The 18,847-nt window shown below is 46.7% G+C and overlaps 1 protein-coding gene across 1 annotated transcript in view; it reads left to right on the top strand.

Annotated features, from left to right (window-relative positions):
• The first annotated feature begins 396 nt into the window (after positions 1–396).
• The window catches only part of Ovol2 (ovo like zinc finger 2), a 34,918-nt gene continuing 16,467 nt past the window's right edge, over positions 397–18,847 (top strand). Inside the window, exons 1-3 of the mRNA XM_048347412.1 lie at positions 397–548; positions 1,253–1,503; positions 12,945–13,134. Coding sequence (XP_048203369.1) covers positions 449–548; positions 1,253–1,503; positions 12,945–13,134 — 541 coding nt within the window. The 5' untranslated portion in view covers positions 397–448. The remainder of the gene's footprint in view (positions 549–1,252; positions 1,504–12,944; positions 13,135–18,847) is intronic.

Here is an 18,847-nt window from a genome sequence, read left to right on the forward strand (position 1 = left end):
AAAAAGAGGAGTGGGGACGAATCAGACGTTAAATTCTTTTGCAAACATTCATGCCTAAGGAAGGGCTGGAACAAGCAGCCCCGGCCGCCGGAACCGGTCGGACAGGTAGCGAGCTTGTTGACACCGTTATGTTGCAGGGCGCATGCTCGCTCCCAAGTTTCCTGGTGCCTTTTCTATTTCACCTTATGAAACTTTTTCCCCGGCGTGGTATCACCCGCGATTTAAGGCATAGGTGTCGCCGAGCCTGGAGGCTGGGAGTCGCCGGGAGTGCGGGGGAGAGGCCCGGGCAACACCGCGGCGAGGGGGGGGGGGGTGGAGGAAGAGGGCAGGCGAGGCGGGAAGGTGGGTTCTGGACGCCGGGAGCCGGGGACCCAGCCGCCACCGCCGCCCCTAGCCGAGAGCAGCCCGAGCCAGGGGGGGTCCGCCGTCTAGAGAGGCGATCCTCACCATGCCCAAAGTCTTCCTGGTGAAGAGGAGGAACCCCGGAGTCTCGGCCCGCAGTTGGGATGAGCTCCCGGATGAGAAAAGGGCAGACACCTACATCCCAGGTGAGAGCCGCGCGGGGGCCGGGCCTGGGAGCGGGGCGCCCCGGGTGGGGGAAGGGGTGGCCAGATTCGCCCTGCCTTTGGGCCAGCATTGGGCTCCCCACCTATCTCCCTCTTTGTGTTGCGGACCTTGGGGTGGGGTGGGGTGGGGGGTTCTTCCTGACGGAGGAAAGACGATGCAAACGAGCCTGAGAAACCTGGGCAGCGCCGAGATCCCTTCCCCCTAGTGAGAGCCTCTATTTGCCCGGCGGCGGGACCGTTGGCTGCAGCGCGGGCCGAGGTGTCCCAGGAAGGGGGTTGAAGGACAATAAGGGTTCACCCTAATCCCACGTCTTCCAGGGAGTACAGAAAGGTCCGTCACACCCCCCCTCACCTCCCAGCTAGGTGGGGAGGTCAGATCCGCCTCATCTTCAGGGGCGCAGGGCGAAACTTGGCATTCGGGGACCACCATCGCGCGTAGCCCTCGGTTCCTTGTGGACACCGGTGTTGGGGGGGGGGAGTGAGGATCGACTCCCCAGCACCCGAGCTTGTTCTAGGGGCTGAACTGGAGATTTAGTCTGCCCCCGCGACGTTGCCCACTTGGCGAGGTGCCCAGGTCCGGGGCGGGGCGGCGCGGCGGTGGCACCGCCCGCAGGTCAAAACTGCCTCCGGCACGCGGACCTGACATCGCTTGTGTGGGTGTCCGGGTGCGACCCCTCCCCCCACAGTTAGCTTGGGCTGCCTGCTCCACGATCCCCCCGAGGACTGTCGCAGCGACGGCGGCAGCAGCAGCAACGGTAGTGGCGGCGGCGGCGGCAGCAGCAGCAGTAGCAGCAGCAGCTCTGGGGAGCCGGGAAGCGCCGAAAGCAGCTTGTCGCCGCGCGCCCCGGAGTGTGAAACCCCCGAGCCCCACCACGCCGTGAGCCCAGATGGACATCTGGCGGCGAAGCAGCACCCTGTTGCCAGGTCAAAAATCAAGGTAGGGTGTCGACTCTGCCCTCGCCGCCACCTGCGCCACGCCCTGGCGTCGAGCTCCGGGGGCTGGCGCCCCTCCCTGCCGCGCCCGCCCGCGCAACTCCGCACCCGCGCCCCAAGCCGGCGGGTCGCGGCGCTCCGGCACCGGCACCTGCCTCGGCCGCTGTCCCTGCCCCTGGGCGGCGGCCAGGGTTCCTGGGTGCATTCTGTCACCGGTGCCCCTGCTCCTGGAGGCTGGTTCCCTAACCGGATTCAGGACGCCTAGGTGTCTCCGCTTGGTGCTGAACTGCTCAGGATCTAGCACACTTACTTACCTTCGGCCAGTTTAGTGTGCAAAACCTGATTCATGGCCAAGGCTGTCCGGACCCAGGGGGAGAGACCCTGGCACAAAGAAATGCTGTCCTCCTAGGGCCATGTGGTTCTGCCAGTGGGCATCTTGGCACACAGTGGGCCTCTTGCGACCACAGCTATACACACTGCCATTACAGTGTCTATTAGACGGGAGGTGTGCGCGCTGACATGTGTATGTTAGGCACTGACAATTCTTTAGTTAATGAAATTGATGGGTTACAATGGTTGGTTCACTTGCAAATTTAGCACTCATAACCCTTCCAGTGTCCAGGGTCGAGAGCAACGGAATTGTAGGTAACATCTTATCTGGATGCCCACCAGTGCTTTCTTAGATAGAACTTCCATGATCACCTGCCCAAAGTATGTGCTAACCCCCACCTCCCCCCATTAAGAAATCTCATTTCACTGACTCTGCCAGGTAGAGGTAAGGATGGCATTTTAAAGCACCTAATATCAGTTCCTAGCCTCTTGAGTTAGTTATAGTACCACCTCCTATAAAGTGCTCCAGGCTGCTGAGGAGCTCCAGGACATCCTGTCACCCTGGCTGAGGAGGGGCTGGGGTGGGAGAACGTTAGTCTCTGCTTAGAGTGGCGAAAGCAACCGTTACTTTCCGGAAGAGAGGCTATTTACTCCTCCTTTGTGCACTTGACTGCCTGGGGTGTGTGTGGAGGGGAGGGCTTGGCTGCCGGAGTGGGCTGGGTTGCATTTGGTTCTGAATTGAGATTTAAGACTAGAGCTGGATTCCGCTGGGGAGACTTCTTTAAAGGCTTTGCTAAATAGTGCTAAATTCTAAGCCCCGTGGCGCCAAGCAGTTCTGGGCTAGGTGGGGTTAAGTGGGAGGGAATAGTGTGCCCCGGGCTGGTAGATGGCCCTTGGGAAAATTCTGGGGTAGTTGTCCCACTTGCATATTTATCACCAGATTAGAAAGACAATTGTGATGTTGTTTTGGGAGCTACCGAAGCCCGTTACTCCGTCTGTCTCCCCTCCCCCACTCCCTCCCCCCTCCCCCTAGTCCACAACCCCTGTCCCTCTAGAGAGAGATTGGAACAATCCCTTCACCAACATTCTGGGAGATCTCTTTCCTGTCCCAGGAAATAGCAAGCACCTCTGGAATCCTGAATTAAAGGAATAAATTAACCTGTGTTGGGGGAGGGGATTTGGTACTGCTTGCTTTTGGACCGTTAGCAAGCAGCTTTCACTTCATTCTTTTCCAGGGAGCTTTTATTTACTGGACAGGTTTCCGTGTCCTCCAAATGGAAAGATTTCAATACCAATATACTCCAAATCTTAGCTGTGGTGTTGGCAGTTTTCAAATTAACTAATCTTAGCACATGGTTTAATATGGTTTAACTTACATTAAGTGTTGAATTCACAGAATTTCTCCAAGAAAAGTTAGTTATTTTTGTTTGTTGATTGGTTTGTTTGGATACTGGTTTGGTGCTGAGGCCTCACTTTTTTTTTTTTGTGCTTAGTGGATGATAAGCATTTTCTTTCTTTCTTTTTTTTTTTTTTTTTGCCAGTCCTGGGCCTTGGACTCAGGGCTTGAGCACTGGTCCCTGGCTTCTTTTTGCTCAAGGCTGCTAAGCACTCTGCCACTTGAGCCGCAGCGCCACTTCTGGCCATTTTCTGTATATGTGGTGCTGGGGAATCGAACCGAGGTCTTCATGTATATGAGGCAAGTGCTCTTGCCACTAGGCCATATCCCCAGCCCAGGTGTTTGTGTGCCCTGGCTGTCTTTAAACCACAGTCCTCAGATCTCAGTCCCCTGAGTAGCTAGGTTTGCAGGCATGAGCCACTGGGGCCAGCAAAAATTAGTTTCTTAACTATTATATGAGGAAAGCCACCAACCCAGAGTTGTCAGCATACTAGTTAAGCCCTCTATCACCGAGCTACATATCCATTTAGCCTTATTCTTTGTTTTAATAACTCAGATACATCCTGGGCAGTAGGCTTTTGGGACCAGAGGAAAGACAGATTTGAGACTGTGTGTGTCCTGCAAAGAGAAAGGAACCATCTATATTATGGGGTGCCTATTGTTATGTGCAAGGCAACGGGGTGATTTTAAAAAATGAGCCCTCTATTCTGGTGTTTATTCCAGAATCCTCTAATATGTAGTGGTTAAGCATCTAAGCTCTGGGCTTCTCAGTTTTTAGCTATGTGACCTTGAGCAAGTCATTCACCCTCTAGGCCCATGTTCTTATCTGTAAAATGGAGATAATAGTTTTACTTAGTAGATAAGTAGAGGATAAATGAGCAGGGGGAAATTGAAAAAATGATTTAGGGGTAGGATATGGTATGTGCCCCTTAACTAGATATTACTTATGTTAATGGGGAGACACAAATAATACTAATACTGTTATAGGAGACAGAGTACCAAATTAGAAGATGTCTTTTTTTTCTTTTTCTTTTTTCTTTTTGCCAGTCATAGGGCTTGAACTCAAGACCTTGAGCACTGATCCTGGCTTCTTTTTGGTCAAGGTTAGCACTCTACCACTTGCCACAGAGCCACTTCCTGCTTTTTCTGTTTTTGCTGTGGTACTGAGGAATTGAACCCAGAGCTTCAGGCATGCTAGGCAAGCACTCTACCACTCAGCCACATTCCCAGCCCCAGGAAGCTTTCTTGATACAGATTTGAAAGCTGTGGAAGTGGGGTGAGGCTTTAGGATGGTGTGAACTGAGTCCTGAAGCTTGAAGAAGGATCAGAGCCAGAGTTGGAGGACAAGGTGATGTCTTAGGGACCAAACCAAGAAATACAAATGCTCTTACTTAGGCACAAGAACAGCTCTGGAAGGTATTTGAAATGGAAAACCTCTATGCAGACCCTCTTAACAGTTATGATCATTGATAAGTTATCTCCTCAAAGCCTCAGTTCACTGACCTGTAAAATAGGGCCATAATAGAATCAGTCTCAAGGGAGTTGTGTAGGTTAAGCAAGATAATGGAAGCAAAATGTGCACGCAGAAGTTGTCAGGCAGGAAGTCAGCTGACAGTTACTTACAGCAAGTTTTAGTAATGTCCAACATTGTGCTGCGTACAATAGGGACCTGGGATTGGCCCCACTGATTGTGTTGATGTGAGGACTGAATCTGGAAAGAAGTCCCGGGGTTAGGAAATGTTCATCCTGGCCTAGCTGCCTTTTGACTGTGGGCCTGAGGGCAGGTTGTGAAATTCTCTTTACCTCATAGGTAATTACCTACAAGGGTTCTGTAATTTTCAAAACAGGTAGTGGTAGGGTGACACCCCCACACAAACATCTCAGATATGTCTGGGTCCTCTCTAGGGACCCATATTGGCAGGTCTCCAGATGTGAGATAGGGAAACTGGGGACAAATTCATCACCTTTGTCCTTCAGAGTCTTATCAAAACAAAGTTTGGAGTTAACCTGACTGATATCATTCATTCCTGAATCAGTGTGGCTGGTAAGACCCGGGTACAAGTAGGGACCACCAAGTGAATTTGTCTTCTTTCTTCATCCTGTTCTTGTCTTCCTTTGTCTTCTCCCATGGTTTCTTTTTTTTTTTTTTTTTGCCAGTCCTGGGGCTTGAACTCAGGGCCTGAGCACTGTCCCTGGCTTCTTTTTGCTCAAGGCTAGCACTCTACCACTTGAGCCAAAGTGCCACTTCTGGCTTATTTTATATATGTGGTGCTGAGGAATCAAACCCAGGGCTTCATATATATGAGGCGAGCACTTTACCACTAGGCCATATTCCCAGCCCTCCCCCATCCCCCACCCTGTGGTTCTCAACCTTTTTCTTGGCTCTTTGGTGCATATCCTCCAGTGAGGACAGATATGTGAACTTTTCTCTCCCCACACTCCACCCCATCCCCCAATTCAGGGCTTTATGCTCTTGCTTAGATTTTTCATTGAAAGCTGGCACTCTACTTCATGAGCCTCTCCTCCACATCTGGCATTTTGCTGGCTAATTGGAGATAAGAGTCTCTTGGATTTTTCTGCTCTGGGCTGGCTTTTTTTTTTTTTTTTGGCCAGTCCTGGGCCTTGGACTGAGGGCCTGAGCACTGTCCCTGGCTTCTTTTTGCTGAAGGCTAGCACTCTGCCACTTGAGTCACAGCGCCACTTCTGGCCATTTTCTGTATATGTGGTGCTGGGGAATTGAACCCAGGGCCTCATGTATACGAGGCAAGCTCTCTTGCCACTAGGCCATATCCCCAGCCCTCTGGGCGGGCTTTGAATCATGATCCTTAGATCTCAGCCTCCTGATTAGCTAGGATTACAACTGTAAGTCTTTGGCATACCTGGCTTATGGAGAATTTCAAAGGCAGGAGTAGTATGCTATATGTCTGCCACCCATAGCCAGTCCCACTCACACCTTCCTAATTCCCCCCATCTTGTGACTTTGAAGACCATCTTATTCTTCATACTGCAGTCATGTACCTCATAACCACAGACCACTGTACATCTGTGGTCCCAGAAGATTACAGTGCTTGCTAACTTCTTAACAATCTATGATGTTTGTACAACTGCCTAATGGGGCATTTCTCAGCGTGAATGCATTTGTCATGAGCAGTGGCTGACTGTGTGTCAATTACAAGTAGTTCAGAATGTGCCACTAATGGATAAAGACTGTAAGATCCAGTCACACCTGCACAAACTATTGCTTGTTACTCCTTGTTAAATGTTTTGTGAATTTCTATTCCCTCCCCATCCTCTCTAGTTTGCTTAATTAAGTCTACATGAGTCTGTTTTTTTTCTTTTTGGTAGAACTGGGGATCAGACTCTGGGTCTCCTTGCTACCCAAGCACTTTAGCATGTGAGCCACTCCCCTCCCTCAAAAAAGTACCTGCCCTGAGGAATTGAACCAGGGCAAGCACTCTACCACTAAGCCACATTCCCAGCCCTGAAAGAAACATTTTGTTTACTTGCAATGCTGTAATTGACCCCCAAGATCTAATGTACACCAGACAAGTAAGTGCTCTACTATTCAGTTACATCCCCAGTCCCAGCCCCAGTCTTTCTCTCTCTCTTTCTCTCTCTCTCTCTCTCTCTCTCTCTCTCTCTCTCTCTCTCTCTCTCTCTCTCTCTCTCTCTATTTTTCCAGTCCTGGGACTTGAACTCTGTGCCTGGGCACTGTCCCTGGGCTCCTCTTGCTCAAAGCTAGAGCTTTATCACTTGAGCCACAGTGCTATTTTCTGCTTTTTCTGTGATTAATTGGAGATACGAGTTTTACGATTTTCCTGCTCAGGCTGGCTTTGAACCGAGATCCTCAGATCTCCGCCTCCTGAGTAGCTAGGATTATAGGCATGAGCCATCAGCGCCCTGCTTTAAAAAAAAATTGCTATTATAAAGGTGGTGTAAAGAGGGGCTATAGTTACATAAATCAGGTAATGAGTACATTCATTTTTGGACAATGTCACCTCATCCCTCACTCAGTTTCTTTCTCTCATCCCTGTGCACAAGTTATATAAATTCATTTCCAATGACGTGTCTAATGAGTACCACAGCTGCATTTATTCACCCTTTATTCCTCCATTTCTGTACCCTCCCATCCCCCTCCCAAAGACAGATGAACAGACAAGACAAAAGGAAACAAACAGACAAAACATCCCAACAACAACGAAGGAAAAAACCTCATTTCCATTCCCTAGAGTTTGTTTTGATAAATATTATTTTATATTACCCAGAGGCCTATAGACATTTCACCTTTGTATTCTTCCCCTAAGAATATCCTCCCTTGGTCTCACTGTGTGTGTATGCCTAGCCCATTCTCTTTTAATTTATACATTTTCCCTACATTTTTATTATGTCCTTATATGCTAATTGTTGAAGAATGGGGTTGGGTTTCCTGTGTTCATTTTTACTTCATTGTCATGAGCATCCTCAATCTCTGTGTTTTCTCTAAATGGGTCAAATTGGAACTACAGCTGCAATATACAGTGGTATAACCCTAGTCACATGTGGCTTATGTTTGTGTTTTTATATATCTGTATGTGTGTTTCTGTGTGTGTGCTGTTCTTGAGCTTTTTTTGCTCCATGCTAGTACTCTGCAACTTGAGCCACAGCTCTAATTCTGGCTTTTTTTAGTACTTAATTGGAGATAAGAATCTCACAGACTTTCCAGGCCTGGCTTTGAGCCATGATCCTCACATCTCAGCCTCCTGAGTAGCTAAGGATTACACGCATGAGTCTCCGGCACCCAGCGTGTGTGCGTGTGTGCGTGTGTGTGTGTGTGTGTGTATGTGTGTGTGTGTTAGTACTGGGTCTTGAACTCAGGGCCTAAAGCTCTCACTTGGTGTTTTTACTATCCCACTTGAGCCACACCCTCATTTTCTAGCTCTTTGCTGGTTAATTGGAAATAGAGACTTACAGACTCTTTTACCCAGCTGGCTTCAAACTTCAGTCCTCAGTCTCCTGAGTAGTTAGGATTACAGGAATGTGCCACCAGTATCTAACTGGCTTTCTTTTATTTTTAAATTTTAATTATGTAATTTTTTTTTTTTTTTGCCAGTCATGGGGCTTGAATTCAGGAGCCTCTTGGTGCTCAAGGCTGGCTAGTGCTCTACCACAGTGCCACTTCTGCTTTTTCTGAATGGTTTATTGGAGATAAGAATCTCACAGACTTTTCTGTCTGGGCTGGCTTTGTACTGCTATCCTCAGCTCTCAGCCTCCTGAGTAAGCCACTGGCACCAGGCTTCTGGCTTTCTTTTAGAAGTTTGACAGGTAGGTGATCTCAGTTGTCTTGGAAGTTGGTCACATAGCTGGCCTAGATGCTCCTGACATTTTCAGCCACACAGATAGAATGGTTAGGGTTTTTTTTGTTTTTGTTTTTGTTTTTTTTTTGCTGCAGAAGCGTGTGTTTCAGAGAACTTTGCGGGGAACTTTGCTTGTTTTCAAAAATGAAAGCTGAGATCCTGCAGAGAACAGGACAGCAGAAAAAACACCAAGCATGGGGCTTGGCGAGTTGCTTGACATCTTCATCTTTTCCTGTCCTCTATCACCCTTGTGGTGGTCCCACCATTTCATTAAAAAGCCTTTTGCAAAGGGTTAATTTTGGATTAAGGGTGAGCCTATTAAACTTTTTCAGAAGGCACTATGGGATAAATACTGCCTCTGGCATGTCTGGAGTGGTACCCTATAATTAAATGCATTAATAATTCCTGCATCAAAACCCACGAACTTTGGCAGCACATGGAATAAAGTTTGCGTGCTGTCACATCATCACAGGCCACATTTCACTGTTCAGGGAGATAGGCAGATGCTGGTTGCCAGAAGTTCTGAGTTTCCAGAGTTACAGGTGAAGAACAGGACCTGGTGATTCACACCAAAGGTTCCTTCTCTTTTTTTGCCATCAGAGAGAAAAAGGCCCAAAAAGCAGATCGAGAAAGCATGAGATCTTCACTAATTACCTTGTACTTAGGATCACAGAATTTTAGAGCCAACTTGACTGTAATAGTATTTCTCCAGTGCCAGGTTTTCTTCTTTAACTCTTTAATTTATATCCAAGAAGCAAATATCATTATCTATCTTTTGGAGGTGATGAAATTCAGGCTTAGAGATGGCAAATAACTTGTTGACATCCTCAGATCGTAAGTGGTAGAGCAGGATATACAGAATTGAGAAAGATGGAAAATGGGCTCTGCTCCTAGCTCCTCATACTGCGGGAGAGACCAGGTAGCACTATTAAATACATGTGGGAAAATTGTCACATGAAGATATATGCTAAATATCACTTCATATCACACAAATGACTAGGATTAGGTTATTATTCAGCCCTTTATTTCTTGTCTCTTCATAGTGTGTGTGTGTGTGTGTGTGTGTGTGTGTGTGTGTGTGTGTAGTCTTGGGTTTAAAGTCTTGTCCCTGTACTTGCTAGGCTGACACTCTATTACTTAAACCACAACTCTAGCCCTTTTTTGTCTGTTTATTATTATTACTATTTGCCAGTGCTGGGGCTTGAACTCAGGGCCTGAGGACTATACCTGGCTTCTTTTTTGCTCAAGGCTAACACTCTACTACTTGAGCCACAGCGCCACTTCTGGCTTTTTCTGTATATGTGGTGCTGAGGAATCAAACCCAGGGCTTCATGTATGCTAGGCAAGCACTCTACCACTAGGCTATATTCCTAGCCCTAAGTTCAGTTATTTTTGAATCTTACAATTTGCCTAGACTTACCTAGACCATGATTTACACTTTCCACAGTAACTGAAAGGACATGGATATACCAACATGCCAAGGTATGCTCTTCCTTCCTTCCTTCCTTCCTTCCTTCCTTCCTTCCTTCCTTCCTTCCTTCCTTCCTTCCTTCTTTCCTTCCTTCCTTCCTTCCTTCCTTCCTTCTTTCTTTTCTTATTTCCTTCCTCCCTTTCTCCCTCCCTCCTTCCCTTCCTCCCTCCTTCCTTTCCTTTCTTTCTGGTCATGGATGGGGCTTAAACTCAGGGCTTTTTTTGCTCAAACCTAGCACTCTATCACTTTGAGCCACAGTGCCACTTCCAATTTTCTGGTGGTTAATTGGAGATAAGAGTCTTGCAGCCTTTTCCTGCTCAGGCTGGCTTTGAACTGTGATCCTCAGCTCTTAGCCTCCTGAGTAGCTAGGATTACAGGTGTGAGCTACCAGCACCTGGCTTAAAGCCTTTTCTGTTGAGATAGAGGTCTCATACACTTTTCTGGACTTGCCTGTGCTGTGATTTCCTGCCTATGTGGGATGACAGGTGCATGCTATTGGTTGAGATGGTTTGGTGAACTTTTTGTCCAGGCCAGACTCAAGCTGCAATCTTCCCTCTCTCCTCAGTTCAAGTAGCTAGGAATATAGATGTGAACCACTAGTACCTGGCTCCGTAGTTATTTTATAACTAATATGACTAAGATATAACTTTGATCTGAGTTTTGGTTTAAGATGTGGTTTTGGTCTATTATTGTTGAGGTGAGTAAAAAAGTTATTGGTTAACTGGCTAACCCTTGAACTTGAAGAAGTTCAAACATAATAAACCTAATAAAGATGTGTGACATGTGAAGTGGAGAGAGAGCAGAACTGGTCCTCTGGTTCATGGGATATCCTCACAAGAATCAGACCTGTTTCCTGCATCATGCAGGCTATCCTGGGAGAGAATGCCTAGAAACATGGCGGATTTGTCCTCTCTCTCCTGTCTCCTGGGAATCAACTCTGTTCTTTTGCCTCTGAGCCCACCCCCAGCCTAGCTTCACTTCTCTAGGGCAAAGAGCATGGATCTGCTTCAACATCTGTACTGCAGACCTCCTGATCAGGCTGAGCATACTAACAAGCCCAGGGGACACTACAGTCTGATGGTAGAGGAGAGCCCAGGTTTTGGGTGCGAACCGGTACAGGGCGGCTTTATTTGGAGAAAACTTTGGGGCTTAGGGGCAGCTATGGCCTGGGTGGGTGGATGGGGGAGGGTATTTGAGGCTAGGAGAGTGTGAAGCCTGAAAGTATTGACTTTTTATGTGAATGGTATTTATTTGGAAAGTAAGATTTTTAGCTTCCAGCTTTTCTCTCTCTTTCTCCCTCCCTCCCTTCCTCTATTTCTCCCTCCCTCTTTCTTTCTCTGTTCCTTTTCCTTCTTTCTTTCTTTGAGATAAGTCTCCCTTCTCCTGCCCAGGCTGGCTTTGAACCTCAATCCTCACATCATCTCAGCCTCCTGAATAGCTAAGATTAAAGGCAAATACCACAGGCACATAGCTGGCACCTAGCTAAGATGGGGTCTGGATAACTTGGGTTGGTCTCAAATCATGGATCCTTACCCTGCCCCCCCCACCTCCAGTATGTGGTATTAAAGTGTAAGCCACTATAGCAGGCCACTGTACCTAAGAAAAGTCACTAGACTTTTTTTTTTTTTTTTGTGCCAGTTTTGGGGCTTGAACTCAGGACCGGATCACTGTCCCTGGCTTCTTTTTGCTCAAGGCTAGCACTCTACCACTTGAGCTACAGCTTCACTTCTGCCTTTTTCCACATATGTGGTGCTGAGGAATCAAACCTAGAGCTTCATGTATGCAAGGCAAGCACTCTACCACTGGGCCATATTCCCAGCCCTGTCACTAGACTTTTTACAGGCAGAATTTTGGCAAAGCAGTTGGTCTAGTCATTTTAGTTGTTGGAGACAGAACCTTACTGTACCCCAGGGTGACCTCAAACTCAGGATCTTCCTGTCTCGGCCTCCTGAATTCTGGGATTACAGGTGTGTACCCCACACCTGGCTTGAATCCATCTCCCAAAGAATCTGGTTTGATATTTAAAGAGATCAGATTTCAGGTAACTTATCTCATGGATAATACTCAGTTTTTGCTTACAAGGGCAACATACATGGTTGAGGGAACAGTGAGAAGACTGAGTGACGAATTTGCTTGTGGTTTGGCAGATAATACAGTTATGGGATCCTGACGTAGTGATTCCCCAAAATGCTTCCGAACCCCACAGTTTGTGCTCAGGAACTGGGACATGACCCGGCTGGGCAGTACCGCTCTAAGTGGCATTGGCTGGGGCTACTCACTGTTGTGGCAGCCCTGGGTTGAACTAGAAGGCCCACTGAAGCTCTATCCATACCTGGTACCCCAGGGTTCTATTGGTGGCCTCTGGCTCTCCACATGGCAGCTGGCTGTAGAGAGAAGGCAGTGGAAAGGGGTTTCCTGAGGCCTGAAGGACTGTATCCTTGCTGCTTTCTGTTGCTCCAAGGGGCTTTAAACCCTGACCAGATTTAGCAAGAGAGTCAACAGTCTCCCTCTTTTGGTGGATGGAGTGTCCATAGGTGCAGGGAGGAAGGAATTACTTTTGGCCGACTTCAGGAATTGTCTACAGTGGAATCCATGCTCCTCTGTCCTCAGCACTCTAGTCTATCTCATGGTCCAAAATAGCTGCTGAGGCTCTAGCCAGTGGGAACCACTCATCTCCCTCATAAGGCAAGTTCTATTTCATTAGCTATGAGAGTCATAGGGCTGTGTCTTCTTATGCTTTTGTGTGAGCAGCTAGAAATCAGATAGGAGATCAATAGCAAAAGCACCTACTTTGGTGTTCCTAACCTTCCCCAATGCCAGTTTGGCCTTAACCAGGCCAAACCTAGAGATACAGGAAAGCGGGTCTCCGAGTCCATCTCCTGGAACCTCACTGCCAACCCCCCCTCTGCTTCCAGTTCACTACAGGCACTTGTGGCGACTCAGTGATTCACAGCTGTGAGCTGTGTGGCAAGAACTTCCACCTACAGCGCATGCTCAACCGGCACCTCAAATGCCACAACCAGGTGAAGAGACACTTGTGCACCTTCTGCGGCAAGGGCTTCAATGACACCTTTGACCTGAAGAGGCATGTCCGCACCCACACAGGTGAGCTGGAGCTGTGTGCTTTGCTCTTGGGCCTGTGTCCCCTGGCCAAGAGCTCCTTGCTTCCCTACCTCCTTGGTGGGGTTCCTATCATCGCTTGAAACAAGATCACATTTCCGGAGGGAGGAAAGAAAGAATCACAGGATTGGGTACCTGGGGCCAGCCCGTCTGGGTTCTCCTCTTGACTCTATCTCTTGCATCCATGTTCTTCTGGGCCAGCAAAACACCTGTCATAGCCTATGTTAGTCTCTTGCAAAATAAGGATAAAGCTAAGCTTCTCCTCCTCTTCCTTCTCCTTTCTTCTTCTGCCATGACTAGGTGCTATCCCTTACCTCTTTCACCCAAGGTCACTCTACCACTTGAGCCACAGATCCACTTACATCTTTTTGCTGGTTAATTGGAGTTAAATGTCTCATGACTTTCCTGCCCTGCCAACTATCCTCAGATCTCAGCCTCCAGAGTAGCGAAGATTATAGGCGTGAGCCATCAGCCCCCAGCTGATAAAGTGGTTTCAAAGCTCAAGTCAAATCACCAGCAAGCTGGGAACATTGGAAGAATTCTTTTTTTTTTTTGTAATTTATTTATTAATTAAACACAAATTTTTTGACAAGGTGTTGTGCAAAAAGGGTACAGTTACATAGTAGGGCAGTGTGTACATTTCTTGTGATATCTTACACCCTGTTTTTCTTTCCCTTCCCTAGGTCAGGTATACATATATACAATACACAATGTACCAAAAACATATACAGTAGCCACCTGGCCTACGCCAAAGGAAATTCGCCTAGGGCTTTAAATGTAATGTCCATATTAGACAATATGTCGACAGTAGTCTTATATGAATGTACATACATAGCTTTTGAGCTATTGTATTCCACTGAGAGGTCAATTTTTGACCTTTATATGTTGAGTAGTTGTTTGGTTTTAGTTACATAATCTTGGGTCGCTGCCCCAATCCTGTGGGAAATACCATTTGACAAGCAGTTTTTGGTTTCACAGACCTGGTCTCTACTGTCTCTCCGTCACCCCTTCTTAACAGTCATATATCAGGGAGATCATGCCCCTTTGTTTTCTGTGTTCTAGGCTTGTCTCACTCAACATTATTTGTTCAAGTTCTGACCATTTCCCTGAGAATAACAATATTTCACCATTCCTAATCACTATGTAGTATTCCATTGTGTATAGGTACCATATTTTTTGGATCCATTCATCTGTGGAGGGGCATCTGGGTTGTTTCCATATTTTGGCTATTCTGAATTGTGCTGCGATAAACATGGAAGTACAAATGTCTTTTTGATATCTTGGGACCTGCTGTTCAGGATAGATGCCTAGGAGTGGTATGGCTGGGTCATAGGATAGGTCTATATTGAGCTTTTTGAGAAATCTCCATACTGTTCTCCAATGTGCTTGTACTAATTTGCACTCCCACCAACAATGGAGAAGGGTTCCTCTTTCCCCGCACACCCTCCAGCGTTTGTTGTTGCCTGAGTTCAGAGTATAGGCCATTCTAACTGGGGTGAGGTGGTATCTCAGGGTTGTTTTTATTTGCATTTCCTTTACTAGCAGGGATGTTGAGCATTTCCTCATGTGTTTCTTTGCCATTTTTATATCTTCTCTTGTGAAGTTTCTCTTTAGCTCTTTTGCCCATTTCCTAATAGGTTTATTGGGCTTGGAGGTGCTTAGTTTTTTGAGTTCTCTTTAGATGACAGATATTAGGCCTTTGTCTGTTGCTGTGCTGGTAAATATCCTTTCCCATATGGTTGGCTGTCTTTCTATTTTGGTGGCTATGTCCTTAGCTGTGCAGAAACTTTTTAATTTGTAGTAGTCCCATTTGTCGAGTCTCTCCCCTATTTGTTGTGCCCCTGGGACTCTATTCAGGAAATTCCTTCACGTGCCTATAAGTTCTAGCATCTTTCCTACTCTGTCCTTCAGTAGTTTCAAGGATTCAGGTCTGATACTGAGGTCTTGGTCCATTTTGAGTTGATCTTGGTGCATGGTGATAGGCTTGGCTCTACTTTGAGTTTTCTGCATATGGCTGCCCAGTTTTCCCAGCACCAGTAGTTGAAGAGGCTATGTTTATTCCATTGTATGTCTTTAGCTCCTTTGTCGAATATCAGTTGGCTGTAAGAGTGCGGTTTTATTTCTGGGTCTTCAATTCTAATCCATTGGTCTTCTGATCTGTTTTTATACCAATACCAGGCTGTTTTTGTTATGATGGCCCTATAGTAAAGCTTGAAGTCTGGTATTGTGATACCTCCATCATTGCTTTTTTTGCCTAGAATTGCTTTGGCTATTCTAGGTTTTTTGCTGTTCCATATGAATTTATGGATTGCTTTCTCTATTTCAGTGAAGAATGTGGCTGGGATTTTGATAGGGATTGCACTGAATTTGTATAACAATTTGGTCAATATGGCCATTTTCACTATATTGATTCTGCCTTCCCATGAGCATGGGAGGTCTTTCCATCTCCTTGTGTCTTCTTTGATTTCCCTTATTAGATTTTTATAGTTCTCATTAAATAGGTCCGTCACATCCTTGGTTAGGTTGATCCCTAGGTACTTTATTCTTTTTTTGGCTACTGTAAATGGAATTGTTTCCATAATTTCCTTTTCTGTTTGTATATTGCTGGTGTACAGAAAAGCTGCTGACTTTTGTGGATTGATTTTGTATCCTGCTACTTTGCCAAATTGGTTTATTAGGTGTAGGAGTTTGGGTACTGAGTTTTTTGGGTCCTTCAGATATAAGATCATGTCATCTGCGAATAGGGATAACTTGATTTCTTCCTTGCCGATGTGGATCCCTTTGATGTCCTCCTCTTGCCTTATTGCTATGGCTAGGGATTCCAGCACTATGTTGAAAAGAAGTGGGGAGAGTGGGCATCCTTGTCTTGTTCCTGAGTTTAGGGGGAATGATTTAAGTTTCTCTACATTGGAAGAATTCTACCAGAAAGCAGTATCTTGGGCACAGCTGCCCAATGTGCTCTGTGGTACATTTTATGCTGCTTCTGAAGTCAGCTTTTTTCAGTAGAACTAGGCTCACTTGGCCCTCTTGCTAGAGCATGTTTCATCTTTTGTGCCTTCCTCAGTTTCCCAATTTGGTTTTGCCCCCTCCCCTATCCTGAGATACACCTAGGGCCTCTGGTAGGAGGCCCCCTTAGTCTGTTTCTTGACTTGCATGCTATGTGGATCTCAACCCTCCCCCGAGAGTAGGGGATACCCTTTGGCCTCAGTCCCAGCCTGGAGGCTGGGTCACGAGCCTCATTAGTCTGTTCTTAGGAACTTTTGGCCTCCAGGCATTCTTGAATGAGGCCTTCCGGCCCCAGACCTGGGCACCTGAGAGCCCTGAAGAATTCTAAGGACTCTACTTCTCTACTAAAAAAATAAAAATCTCTCACTCTTGGGTAGAATGAAACCCATCAGTCCCTCCATTCTATTCCCACCCAGATGAGTTGGAGCAGCTGTCTCACTGGAGCTCCTCCTGTCTTGAGTCATTTAAATACAACCCCTCATGACCTATTCAGTCCCAACTAGGACTAGGCTGTCACCCCCCCCACCCCCACCAGCCTCAGATTTACTGGGTTTGTGACCCTGATCCTTCATGACCATTCATAGTTTAGTTCCCCTCACATTTTGGTGGGATTGGGAAAATGCTTATTCCTCTTTTAAGGTGGGGCTCCTGGCTCCTCACCTCCACACAGTGACTTTCTTTTTTTTTTTTTTGGCCGGTCCTGGGTCTTGGACTCAGGGCCTGAGCACTGTCCCTGGCTTCTTTTTGCTCAAGGCTAGCACTCTGCCACTTGAGCCACAGCGCCACTTCTGGTCGTTTTCTGTATATGTGGTGCTGGGGAATCGAACCCAGGGCCTCATGTATACGAGGCAAGCTCTCTTGCCACTAGGCCATATCCCCAGCCCCTACACAGTGACTTTCTTAGGTCCTCTGCACTCCTTTTTTTTTTAATTAAAAAAAAATTTTTTTGCCAGTCCTGGGGCTTGAATGCAGGGCCTGGGTACTGTTTCTGAGCTTCTTTTGCTCAAGGTTAGCACTCTGCCACTTGAGTCACAGTGCCACTTCTGGCTTTTTCTGTTTATTTGGTACTGAGGAATGGAACCCAGATCTTCATGCATGATAGGCAAGTACTCTATCACTAAGCCACATTCTCAGCCCCTGTCCCCCATTTTTTTTCCAGTTCCTATCATGCTTGGTTGTTCTTAGGGTACTGGCTGTGAGCTGCCTCCTGGGCTTGGGAAGAGTGTTCCTATTTTAGAAAGTGGGCTAGGATGCCAAAGTTCTCTCCCTATTCCTCTCTTATTCTCTCTGTCTTTCTCTTTCCCTCTCCCTCTCCCTCTCCTCCTCTCCCTCTCCCTCTCCCTCTCTTTCTCCCTCTGCCTCCTCTCCTTTTCTTGCTGGTACTAGGATTTGAACTTAGGGGGACCTGGGCTTGTTCAGCTTGCTTACTTGGTTGGTGTTCTATCACTTGAGCCGTAGCTCCAGCTGGAGATGGAGTCTCAAGGACTTTGCTGGTTGATGCTGGCTTTGAACTTTGATCCTCCATATCTAAGCCTCCCTGAGTAGCTAGGATGACAGGGACCCAGCTATCAGGGAGTGCTTGGCTTCTTTCTTTTTAAGTATTTTTCAAAAGTGAACTTTTTATTAAAAGGTAACTTAGATCCAGACAGGGGCACAAAATCACAAGAGTCTAGATCTGTGAATTTAACTAAGTTTTACAAGTAGATACATCTGTGTAACTACCACTCAGGACAAGAATTGGGATAGTAGCATCTCAAACGTCACTATCCCCTTCCCTCTAAGGAGTGCCACCACTGTGACTTCTAACACCATAAGTTATTGTCTGTTTTTTTTCAAACCTGAAATAAATAGAATATAAATAGTATGTACCCCTTGGAGTTTGGTTATAAGCTTCTTCTTTTTCGATCACTTGAAAAAAAAATCAGTAGAATTTGACCTCTGCAAAGCCAGTCTGGCCATTAGATTGTGGCAGGGAGAACGTTAAGGTGCTGATGAGGGTCTTATAGGGGCAATGGAGCGTGTTCTGCTGAGGGTAGATGGTTACAGATGGTTGCAAGCTGAGCCTGTAGGTCACTAGCCTCAGGGAGGGGCAGGAGGACAGCAGGGACCTCTCCATGAGTTATCAGTAGGCTGGAGAGTTCTCAGCTCTTTACTTCTGTCTGAAAACATCCCTGGGGCCATGATCTGATTCTTTAGAGCCTTGCTCATTAGACCATGCGGTCAGCAAACCTTGGCCTCTAGGACAAAGTGCTGGGGGCTTGCAGAGTATGCTAGGCTCTTGGTATCTTCAGCTGGCGTGAGTGCTGGAGCAAGTTGCCTTACTTGTGAATTATAAGAAAAAGTTATGAGTTGAGCCAGTCAAGAACTCACATCTACCCTTATAGTACATCACTTTTATAACAATGTATGTGTATGTGTGTAACTAAAAAAAAAAAAACATTAAAAAACAAACCAACAACAAAACCCTCACATCTAGACAGACACTGGTGGCTCATGCCTGTAACGGTAGCTACTTAGAAGACTATCACAGTTCAAAGCTAGCCCAGACAGAAAAGTCCATGAGCTTCTTATTTCCATTTAACCAGCAAAAAGCCAGGGCTATAGCTCAAAAGTGGTGGAGAGCCAGCCTTGAGCATAAAAGGTAAGGAACAGCACCCAGGCTCTGAGTTCAAGCCTCAGTACTGGCACAAAA

Source organism: Perognathus longimembris, chromosome 6, assembly GCF_023159225.1.
Source record: "Perognathus longimembris pacificus isolate PPM17 chromosome 6, ASM2315922v1, whole genome shotgun sequence".
Taxonomy (NCBI): Eukaryota; Metazoa; Chordata; class Mammalia; order Rodentia; family Heteromyidae; genus Perognathus; species Perognathus longimembris.